This window comes from Miscanthus floridulus, chromosome 6 (assembly GCF_019320115.1).
Source record: "Miscanthus floridulus cultivar M001 chromosome 6, ASM1932011v1, whole genome shotgun sequence".
NCBI lineage: Eukaryota > Viridiplantae > Streptophyta > Magnoliopsida > Poales > Poaceae > Miscanthus > Miscanthus floridulus.
Window position 1 is genome coordinate 52323520 of NC_089585.1, and position 11410 is coordinate 52334929.

The 11410-nt window shown below is 43.6% G+C and overlaps 1 protein-coding gene across 1 annotated transcript; it reads right to left on the bottom strand.

Moving 5' to 3' along the window:
* Positions 1-531: 531 nt before the first annotated feature.
* LOC136458273 (adenylate isopentenyltransferase 5, chloroplastic-like) lies at positions 532-2183 on the bottom strand. The gene has a single exon (XM_066458240.1). The coding sequence runs from the start codon at positions 2143-2145 to the stop codon at positions 1069-1071; it is 1077 nt and encodes a 358-aa protein (XP_066314337.1). The 5' UTR covers positions 2146-2183; the 3' UTR covers positions 532-1068.
* Positions 2184-11410: the final 9227 nt, after the last annotated feature.

An 11410-nucleotide genomic window follows, 5' to 3' on the forward strand; every position in this document is an offset into this window, starting at 1 on the left:
AATTCACGAAATCATAAAGCAAGAGCTTCTAAATTTCTGGTTATTTAATATCTCGATCTGTATAAACATGGATCTCATTAGATGACAGACCATCCATTAGAGAGACTTCAAATCCAGTCGCAATCGTCCGCTTCACTCCTGCTACGACCGAGAGGGAACATTACAAATAAAGATATATATGGTTAGAGCTAGTTAGAGACGGAAACAAATTCTAAGATAAAGATAGAGTAGAGATAGAATAGAATTAGGCCTATCATATATAACTAATCTAATATATGAATTATTAGAGAGAGGCTAGCTAATTCATGCAGCGTCCTAGAGAGATTTGTAGATTGATCCCTGGGGGGCGGCACGAGCAGAAGATAGGATCGGAGGACGCTAGTCTATGGCTCTTGATATCATGTGTGGAAATAAAATATTGGGTACGAAGAACCCTAATTAATATGGATTGTAAATTGCATTGGCCCTCATAGGGTATTTATTTATAGGTACATATACGAGAGATTTGGAGTACAAAAAGGCAAGTTGTAGTAGGTTTAATCCAATACTATCTTTATTTTTATCTCTAGAGTTGGTTTACCTCCAAATATTTCTAATTATACATATCTCTGTTAAATAATCTGAGCTGATCTTTGTGCTATATGGGCTGTGCTGGCCAATTGGTTTATGGGCTTGTTGGTCAAAATCTCATACAGCCTATGGAAATGGGCTCGATTCATAGTAATTAGGTGTACAATTACATTTGGCCCACTAATAGCTTACTCACTATATGGATGTAACTAGGTCTCTAGGTATTTAGTGAGAAAAATCAATCGTTATAAATTTATGACGCAATAAAGATCATCATAAAAATTTATAACAAAAAAAAACATATTTACGTCATAAAGTATATACGGTATGTCTGATACCTGCTATGTCGTTCAGTCTCCCCTGCATTTTTTTCCTAGATCTGTCTCTAAACTAATCGGATGCAATACAACGCAACAACTTATTCGCTACAAGGAATAAATGAGTGTACTTGAATTTCTAGTCCGCTTGGTGACCATCAGGAGATCAGTTCATCACAGCTTAAACAACAGCCGCCGCCGAGCCCAATCCAACAAACCCGCGGCTTGGAGACATCACCGCCATGTCCAGCCGCTGGCCGAACCACTCTGTCGCCGTGCAAACGCCTGGCACGGCCACTTCTTTGGGCTTCATCAAGAAGAAACGATCCTTGTCGTTGTCCCTAGCTCCCTCAACGCCGCCATTAACCGCCGCCAGAAAAGTTCCCACGATCCTCGCCGCAGGGCTCACGACGTCCGTCTCCCACGCGGCGCGCTGTGCGTTTGGGTTCCTGCTGGCGTCTCCGACCTTGAGCTGAAGCACCTGTGTGACATCGAGGCGGTGGATGCTCCACCCGCGGAGGCCCTGGAGCCGGTGGATCTTCTGCAGCTGGCGGCGCGCCAGCACGCACGTTTTGGCCTTGATCTCGTCGACGGCCGCAGCGAGGAGCCGCGCTCGCAGCTCGCCGTCGCCGTCCAGAGCCCCCGCGGCCTCCATCCGGAAGTATCCGTCCAGCTCCGGCACGCCGACGGCCCTCCGGATGCCCCTGGAGTAGTCGGCGTCGTCGTGCCGAAAGAAGGGCCGCACCTCGCGGACGAGCCCCTGCTCCATCATGCAGTCCACGCGGCTGCCTATGTAGCGGTCCAGCACGGGCAGGTCGCTGTCCACCCAGAGGAAGCAGCACTCGTAGCGCCTGCGAAAGCCACCACCAGCTGCAGGTTCCGCGCCGTCCAGCAGCGCCTCGAGGTACCTGTTGGATCCTCCGGCGATGATCGGGACGCGGCGCCTCTCGAGGACGGACTCGACGGCGCGCGTGGCGTCCCTGCAGAAGTCGGCGGCTGTGTAGTTGGCGTCGGGGCTCACCCCACCGATAAGGTGGTGCGGCACGCCCTCGCACTCCGCGGCGGTCACCTTGTTGGTGACGACGTCGAGGCCGTCGTGCACCTGGATCTTGTCGGAGTTGATGACCTCTCCGCCGAAGCGCAGCGCGAGGTCGATGGCCAGCTTGGACTTGCCGGTGGCCGTGGCGCCCATGACCACCACCACCTTCGCCTTGCTGATATTGCCTCCGCTCGCCGTGGCACCGTTAACACCAGGCATCGTGCGTGTGTACGTGTACGACTACTGTCTTTCAGAGTGTTAACACAAGCTTGCAGTAGTGTAGGCGAAAGATTACCGTGCATGGGTCTCCGTTTTTATAGTGCTTGCATTGGTTCCAAGCGCACGGCACCAAGTCAGTCACTATCGTGACTGGTGTTTCTCCACCAGTTCATCTATATGTGGCTTCTTGGACAGTTCGCGACTTCGAAACCCCGAACACGTCTTGTGCCTGACCTGACTTGGCGTTCAATTAAATTACTTTTCAAGTCTTTGACCGGCGCGGCGTTTAAATGTGGATGGCACTGCTGGAGTGCTGGTTGCATGGAACGAAACCTTTTGCTGTCACCGAGTGAACACACGCACCCACTCGGAGAGAGGATGCACATTTGTTGCAGTCACGAATAGTTCGCACGCATGTTGTCAAACTCCGGTGTTTGTAGCGGTACTACTAAAACGGTTTTGTAGCACACATGTTGCAAATTTAATATGATTACTATATATATGCCTATGCGTTGCACGGGGATCACGAGATTTTTACGTACAACTACATCGACATACGTGAGTTATGGCTTAGATAAACATATTAAGAAATAAAGCTGTCTCCACCGTCCTCCAACCATACAGAATAGTTCCGCTTTACATTGACAGTGACAAGGCACAATTGTTTGCTAAGTACTGCATGGGTTCCCTCAGTCCTGCAGGGGTGTGTTTTTTTTGCCCCACGGGTCTCATGTTTGGAACCAGAATGGATCATGTGCGAGAGCGGATTTTAGAGCAAGCCCAATAAAACTTTTTTTTAAGCCAAGCCAAGTCATCAATAGATAAGTTTAGAGTCTAGCACATACAATAATTAGTCTCTTCCTATAGTTTAAATATTGGTTTTTATTCAATATGCAAGGATAGGAAGCAAAAGAGTTAACCTCTGCGTAAAGAAACCGTTTTAGCATGCGTGATGAGCTGATCAACGAAACCAACGCCCAGCATAGTTTTGTCTCTCCTCTTTTGCATGCATATGGTTGACATCGCAGTCGAATCAGACTGTTAGTCTCTGAATGGCGTTGAACAACTCTATCCTTGATTTTCAATAGGTTCCATGTAGTACTGAATCTCTAAAAATGCATGGAAAGAGTCATTACAATTTATTTAAGCAAAAAGGAAGAACACGATTCATGAACCAATTGGGCTAAATCGATTGAATTTAGAATGTGAAGGCATAATGCTGAAGGCCTAATTTAGTTGAATTGTTTCAAACAACTGAACGAAACGAAAACGTACCCGGCGACAGACTGGAAGGCCGATCGTTTTTTCCGTAATTTTCAGCAAGAGCCGCGATGGAGCTGGCGTGGACGATCCTAGCCTGGTGATGGTCCCGGCATCAACTCAGCTCGCATGTCTTGTATTTTGTTTGAACGTCTTGTGGTCTTTTATTTTTTTTTTGTTCCGAGGTTTCTTGAAATATTTGTGAGCCTGGAGATCGGTACGTACTCAACTCGGATTTTTTTTTTGACTCGCAAACGATTATTAGCCTATCAGAGTCGGAGATCTGGCGGGCGCTGCGGTCGGTGATCGGCGCGTCCCTATTCGGAGCCTCCGAGGAGTCGTGGGCGCTGCCGGCAAGGTGCGTATCTGGCTGAACTCGGAACAGAGGAAGGTGGTGGGGCCCGCGGGATTTTTTGCCGGAGGAGCTGGATGTTTTGCACTCGGAGGAGAGGGAAACTCGGAATCAGAGGCGCGCGCACCTACACGTTTGACGAAAGTTGCATGTATTTTTTTATGTGGTAATAATAGATAATAGTAGATATAATGGCGTTATTGGTCTGTATGTACGTCTCCCGGGCCCACCTGATAGGACACTGCATGCAATTTGATGCAATTATATGGATAATAATCGACTGTTAGTTCCAGCACTGCTAAGCAGCCATACTGCAGTGTTTTAGGCACACAACCACTCTGTTCGCTTGTTCTTACCAGCACTTATCAGACATTCAGCAGTATTTTTCTTTCAAAATAAATCAGTATCCGCCAGAAACCATCTAGGGAACAGTAAACGTTCAGGAGCGCCGCCTGGAGTGCAGCCGAACAGTCTCACGGCTGACCAGATTTATAGTATTTTTCCATTCTATTCACGCATGCGCGCGCGCACACAGCTGACCAGATTTATAGTATTTTCCCGTACATGGCGCCGGTATCATAATATTGGCATGTTCGTGTGCCCTTAAACCCGGTTTGATCCACTTCTTTTTTCATCCGGAATAGTGTTTTTCTCTCATAAATTCCTTCAGCATTTCTTCAAACCATGCAAATTCCTCCAGAATTTCTCCAAAGACCGATGTTTGTTTAATTACCTGCATGTCTCCTCTCCCTGAAAGGCGCTGCTCGCTTAAGGGGAACTTGGTTGGTTCTCACTTGTCCCCGAGTGAACACTCTGAATTCGTTGCAGTCTGTGGACCCAGAACCAAAACGACTCTGGAACGCATCTTCAAATTCAGTTTTTCATATATCCGTGAATATAAGACGGCAAATTATCTAGCGCGTTACTTTTTGACAAGTCTACTCTGTTTCGAAAACTGTGACAAGTCTACCTTTTTGCCGTCCTTCTCGTGGGCCATGGCCGTGTTGTCGTAGGTATGGATAGGCAGGATGGATGGCCACACCTCAAAACAGATTACATCTTGCTAAGATACGGTCGCTTCATTGGCCCCCAATTGGAACGTGCGTGGAACTGTAAGGTTTCCCCAGCTCATGCAGGTTTGATATATAGAGAAACATACACTAAAATAACGCCACAGCTCTACATAGCATTTTAGCTTGCAGCATACAAGCAGCAAGTGTACCTACCATAGTAGGGATAATTAGATCAAAATCCGTACTACGGCTACGCTCAAACACGGCTATAGAAATCATTTCTAGCAATCGTCGAAATCAATTTTGTACAGATGACTTTTGCAACGGACTTTATCCAAATACCTCTAGAAATAAAAGCATTTCGAGGGGTGGACTAGCCGACTAGCACCTAGAAATCATTTTCTATAATTAAAAATAACAGTGAAAATAGCAAAAAATAAAAAAAATAAAAAAATCCCAGCACGCACCCACTCACTAAACATGGCGGTAGCGCGTCATAAGTTGTGTATGTGTCATCAAGGATCAATCACATGTTCACATGCCTAACGGTGATCCCTCGGTATTACCAAACCACATAGTAACTTGTGGTCATATAGCGGAAACTTCTATGAATCTTTTATCAAATGTTTTCAATGATCTGAAATTAGTAATAGAAAAATTAACTACAAACTTTTACATCTCTTTGAGCATAATTTTGGTACAAGGTGTGTCTCCATCCAAGGCCATTTGAAAATTTTGAAAATTTAAATTTTGAGAACTTTAAATGTATATTTGGCCAATCCCTAATAAAAAAGTTGTCAACTACAATTTAAAATGCTTTCCTGCATCCAACAAATTTCTAAAAATATTGATTTTGCTCATCTCTATTTCTAATATTAGTTTACCTTATTAACAATGGCTGAAAATTGATTTCTAGCTATGATTGATAGGGTGGCCCGTCTCCGGAAATAGTTGTCTTTTCTAGAGATGGGCCATATTACTGACCGTAGCTAAGAAACCCATTTCTTGGTGTGGTTGATAATAGACAGGCCACCCTATCACCTGCAGGTACATAGAAGTTGATTTTTAGTCGTCGCTGATATAGTGCGCCTACGTACTTGTCCTATTTCTAGACCTAGTTCATAATACAACCGCCCATAGGAAAAAAACCATTACATCTCTAAAAAACATTATCATAGTAGTGAGAAAATTAAAAATAACCTATGCCGCCACACACAAAGCCACTAATGTAACGTGCAATGCGTCTATCATTCACGAGGTGTCACTAATGACATGAAATGTCTGTTACTTTTTAAGCTAAAAAAAAAGAGATGGGCATAAAATGAAGCACTTCACTTTTGTGGAATTAAGGGGGTGTTTGGGACTGCTCCACAAACTCTGCTCCACAAACTCCACCACAACAGCTCCATAAAAAACTGAAGTTTGTGGAGCACCTCTTTAGGTGCTCTCACAACTTTATCCTTTTTTCTCGAACAAAGTGCGTGGAGTTGAAACCGCTTGGCTAAAAAACGTGGAGCAGAGTTGAAAAACATGGAGCGGAGCATTTCCAACCACTCCCTAAAATGATGAATATATTTATTGCTGGTCACCTTGTACTTATGTAACATTGATGGGCTATTGGAAAACCCATCACACATGGTGTCATTAGTGAGGTGCTTCCCGCTAGATAGCTCCACCCTTGCTTCTTCACCACCCGTAAATAGGCAAAATAAGCCATGCATAGTTAGGGTCAATACATAGAGAACAAGACATTTCACATGCAGTGCCGGTGTAATGATGCTATGCCCTATGCATGATCATGCATGTATAACTTTCCTGTTTTTACATCTTTTGCTGCCAAAACATGGCTTGGATCATGTAGTTATGTTCTATTGCCAAACATGCATGGCTTGGACAACAACTCCTTTTGAGCTATATTTGATTGTTATGTAAGACTTTGTAGTTGTTATGCATTAGTGAACATCATAATTGTATTGTGATAATACAATGTATGTGTCACAATGCATATAATCGGTACCATTTCCACGAGTCTGAATTTGAAGAATCCAATTAAAAATATATGTGTAAAATGTTGATACCATGCCAAAAAAAAATCCCTAGGGACTTTCCAGGTATGATTAGTTCTTGGAGTTCATATAAAATTCTAGGGAAAATAAATTTATAGGTAGGATGCACCCTGGTAGTGCTAGCATATTTTCCTAGGAAAATAGAAAATCCCTTATGGTTTCTCTAAAATACTATCGGGCACTACCTAGTTTTCCGTTCCCTATGAAATAGGTTGGGGACGGGTTTCCCTAGGTTTTAACCTTTTTCCTAGGATTTAAAACCCAACAGAAACAGACGGTTTCCAATAATAGTAAGTTATATAAGTACCCATGGTATTTATGTGAGAAAAATAATGGGAAATAGTCCTTTTTTAAATGAATAGAGCAGGAGAGTTATCGATTGTATTTAAAAGAAGATGAATCAAGACTGAGTAAATTAAACAACTAAACTACAACAGAGCAACATGACTTCAACAACAAAAGCAACTAAGAGCTAACAACTAAAAACAACAACAGCTGCACCAGGCGGTTGGATTGAGACATGAACACAACTTGTACAACAAAGATGTACCACCAAACCACACCACTACCCCCTTAGTGAAAGAAGCACAAGTGTTTACTCTACAACCAACACAACACCATCACCGGATGATAAAAATACCAAGTCGACACACAATCATCACTGTTTATGGAGCCGTTAAAGGCAACATCGTCCTACACCGAGCAAGCCACTGCCATGCAAGGTCGGTCCCTGTAGGGCACTGCAAGTTGTATAGCTATTGTGACATCATTGCCGCTTGCATCGTCTGTCGACGTTGTCTTGCACCAGACTAACCACTATCATGCAAGGATAGCTGCTGCAATTCGTTGCAAGCTGCGAAGCCAACAAGTGAACAACTTCATGTAGTCACCAACTTCATAGCTTCTACCAACCCAATTGCCTTATCAAAAAACAACCAATCAAAGTGGGCGCTTCTGGCAACCAATCTGAAGGTCTCTGCGCAAACTAAAGAACAATGCACTTCTGTTGGCCACCTTGTGCCACATAGACCTCTTGCCAACACTACAAACACCTCTAGCACAAAGCACCACATTGTCATCTCCCGGCAGCTGTCACACAAAAGCTCTCTAATCATGCACAAATGCCCTCGTCATAGCCGTCTCCTGCATCCACTGACGCCTTCTCTCTTAGGTTGGCTACTACAACCTCAACAACCACCGGACTCACCATTGCAGTGTGAAACCACCACGCACAACTATCCCTCGCTTGAGCCCAACTACTATGTCGTTGTTAGCCTCCATGCCTGGACTCACCTTCAGCTACCAACTCGTTCCACCTACGAACGCCGAGGAAACTAAACCATTGCTTGCATGGTCGAGACATGCTGCACCTCGACAACACCACTGCTGCAAACAGATTCGTCCTTGGGGTGATGGATCCGACCAAGGGGATTGTTGATCTGGACATTGGGACGCCAAAAATGAACGCTACACTCACAGAAACAGAAGCCATGCCACCTGACTGGCATGCCCGCCACCTAGGCAAAGGCTACGCCGTCATCATGCCTAGGACCGCACACCACTCAAAGCCATGCATGGCCGGAGTAGCGGCACCGTCACCACCTTTGCATCTGCCGCCTGCCCAAATGCGGGGGGGGGGGGGGGGGATCTAGCCATGGGCAAGCCAAATCCAGCCTAGGGTGCAACAAATCCAGCCATGACCTCTCCACAGCAGGACCTTTGAGAAGCGTTAATCACTACTACAGACAAGAGTTTTAGAGGTGGTTTGAAACTATTTGTAGGTTCAACTATTCTAGCCGCCTTTAATTTACCAATGTGTCAGAAATAAAAAAAATTTCTAGAGGCGGATATCCAGCCACCACCTAGGCAAAAGGCCGCATCGCCATCAAGCTCACCAACCTCACCCGCAACCATCCTCAGACCACGCCACGCAAAGCCATGCCTAGCTAGAGCAACCGCACCATCACCACCTCTACATCCGCCGCCTAGTCCTCCCTAGATGCGTCTCAAGGGAGGTGGCGAATCTAGCTATGGAATCTGGCCCAACACTCAACGAATCGGCCATGCCTTGCCAAATATGGACCTCAGAGAAACGATAATTCAAAAAAAATGGAAAAATGGTTTAGCTCTTTTCTCCATCCAAGTTCATTCGGAAAATAAAAATAAAAAAAGAGTTTCAAAATCTGAAAATTTTAAACAAATTTTCCGTGCACTAAATGAACTAAAATGAAAAAGTCGTCAGCTACAAAGTTTTTGACTCTCCGAGTACTAAAACTTTATATAATGTAAAGTTTGTCTTCATCAGATTTGATTTGAAAAAAGTTATAAAGTTTACATTGGCCCACTAGAAATGCGTCCATTTCTAGATGTGGCTGGCAAGCCGAACAACCTCTAAAAATGATATTATTAAAGACAGTTTGGTTTACAAGCCACCTCTAAAAATCGATTTATAGAAGTGGATCAGCTCAAAAAAACTTTTTTAGAGATGGATCTTGATTAGCGCAAGATGTCGGGGTTACTAAAATCGTTCTCGTTTTTTTTAGGGAACTAAAATCGTTCTCGTATATATATAGTAGTAAGAAGAGAGGAGCCTTGCCACCACCGTCCTCGTCGCACCGGCCGGCGTGGCTTCTGGAGTTCTGGCTGCGTGCTCGAGCGCGGGGAGCCCAGGGAGCCGTGGTGATTTGAGCGGAGGCGACGGTTCTGCCAATGCATTGCCGCCCCAGAGAGGAGCAACACGAGGGACGTGTGAGAACTTTGGAAACAGTTTATAGGACAGTCATCACCACCTACGTACTAATGCTTGAATCCATTCGTCACTCCAATGGAAATGCATGGAATAGTAGTCTCTCGATCACCTTGTGCCATGCGCAGAGGCGAATCGAACCTGCAGATAGAAGAGCAAGTCTCGCCAACCACTTTGTTGGACTTCGACCATGCCACGCTGAACGTTCATACATGATCTTGTACATTACGGACGTATAAATGGTTACTCCTTCCAATTCAAATACTTTTCAAGTGCTGTCACGTGTATATGTGGTGATAAGTCAACTGCTAACGTCGTACAGTACGTAGTGGACCAGTGGTGTTTCTGCTCGTTCGCGGGGAACTTGACACTGTAAAAAAAAACTGTCGGACCGGAGGACGAAGCTGCAGGTCTGGTACGCTGCAAAGGGAGAAGAACTTGCCGCAGGTCTAGAATGGATCGGATGTCAAAGGCAGAGGGTCGTTCCTGTGTGCTGCCTGTAGGTCTAGACGCATGCATGCATTCTCAACGAGCTAAGGCCGTTTCGCTTGCATCACTATAACTAGCTAGCTTAACATGGCCACAACGTGCATCTAGATGTTGGGATGAAATAAACCTATGTGCATCGTTTTTTTTGGTTCATGGACTGATGGAAACAAGTGGCCTCCAATGAACTTAATTGCTTGCGGAAGAATCATATAAGGGGCAGGTAGCGTAGAAAACTCTCAGTACCGCTTTGACGGCGAATTTTCCTTTAACTTTTCAGATATTATTTCAAGGGATAGTTTTTGGCCTTGTTTGTATGTTTTAGTATTATTAAGAAATTGTAGTATAAAAAAACTACAGCTTTAAAACCCGTATATACAGAAATATATGGTTTAGGAAAAACAGATCTAAAGTGGAGTGTATAAAACTTAAAAAAAACAACAATTTTATCAATACAATAGTTTTTAATAATAAAATCATAAAGTTTGTTGCATCCAAATACTTCCTGGCACTCTGAAACCAAAGTATAACCATGATATTTTTCTCTAACTCTAAAAATACTTTACATGCAAATAGGAGCCTTAATGTTAACAAAATCTCAAGCCAGACATGAAATTATGCGACCGATAAAAATAACATTGCTACTTTCAATTATACCCAACTACCCATGAATATCTGGCTAATACTAGTACACAAAATATTTTTAGAGATGTGCATTTTTTATTTTTGGAGGTAGACAGCCAAACGTCACTGTTAGTCGTTATTTACGGCGACCATAAGATGCCTGCCTCTAAAAATTGGTTGACGGAGGCAGACATTTGAAGACGCCGCCTCCATTAATGATTTCTGGAAAACGCAAAAAACAAAAAAATGTCCTACCTTAGGTCATGAGCCCACGACCTACAGCTCAACACTTATACCTCATAGGATTCTACTTTTTCAAATATTCCGTAATCTTGTACTCCCTATAGATTGCTAAAAGAAGTCGTTTTGATAAGGTTTGGGTCAAACATAGGGAATATAAATCATGAATAACTTTTAAGTTATTGAGTTTAGAAATGTAAAAACTATATGAATAGATTTGTCTTGAAAAGTACTTTCATAAAAATATACATATATCACTTTCAATGAATAATAATTTTATAAAAATAAGAAGTCAAAGTTATGCTTTGAAGACATGTCGCGGTCCAAAATGACTTCTTTTAGCAACCTAGAGGGAGTATTAAATATTTTAACTAATCAATAAACTGAAATAAAAAAAGTTTTAACTACAATGTTTTAAATCTAGTCGAGCACCACAATTTTGATATAGGATGTGTCTACATATGAGATTGTTTGAAAA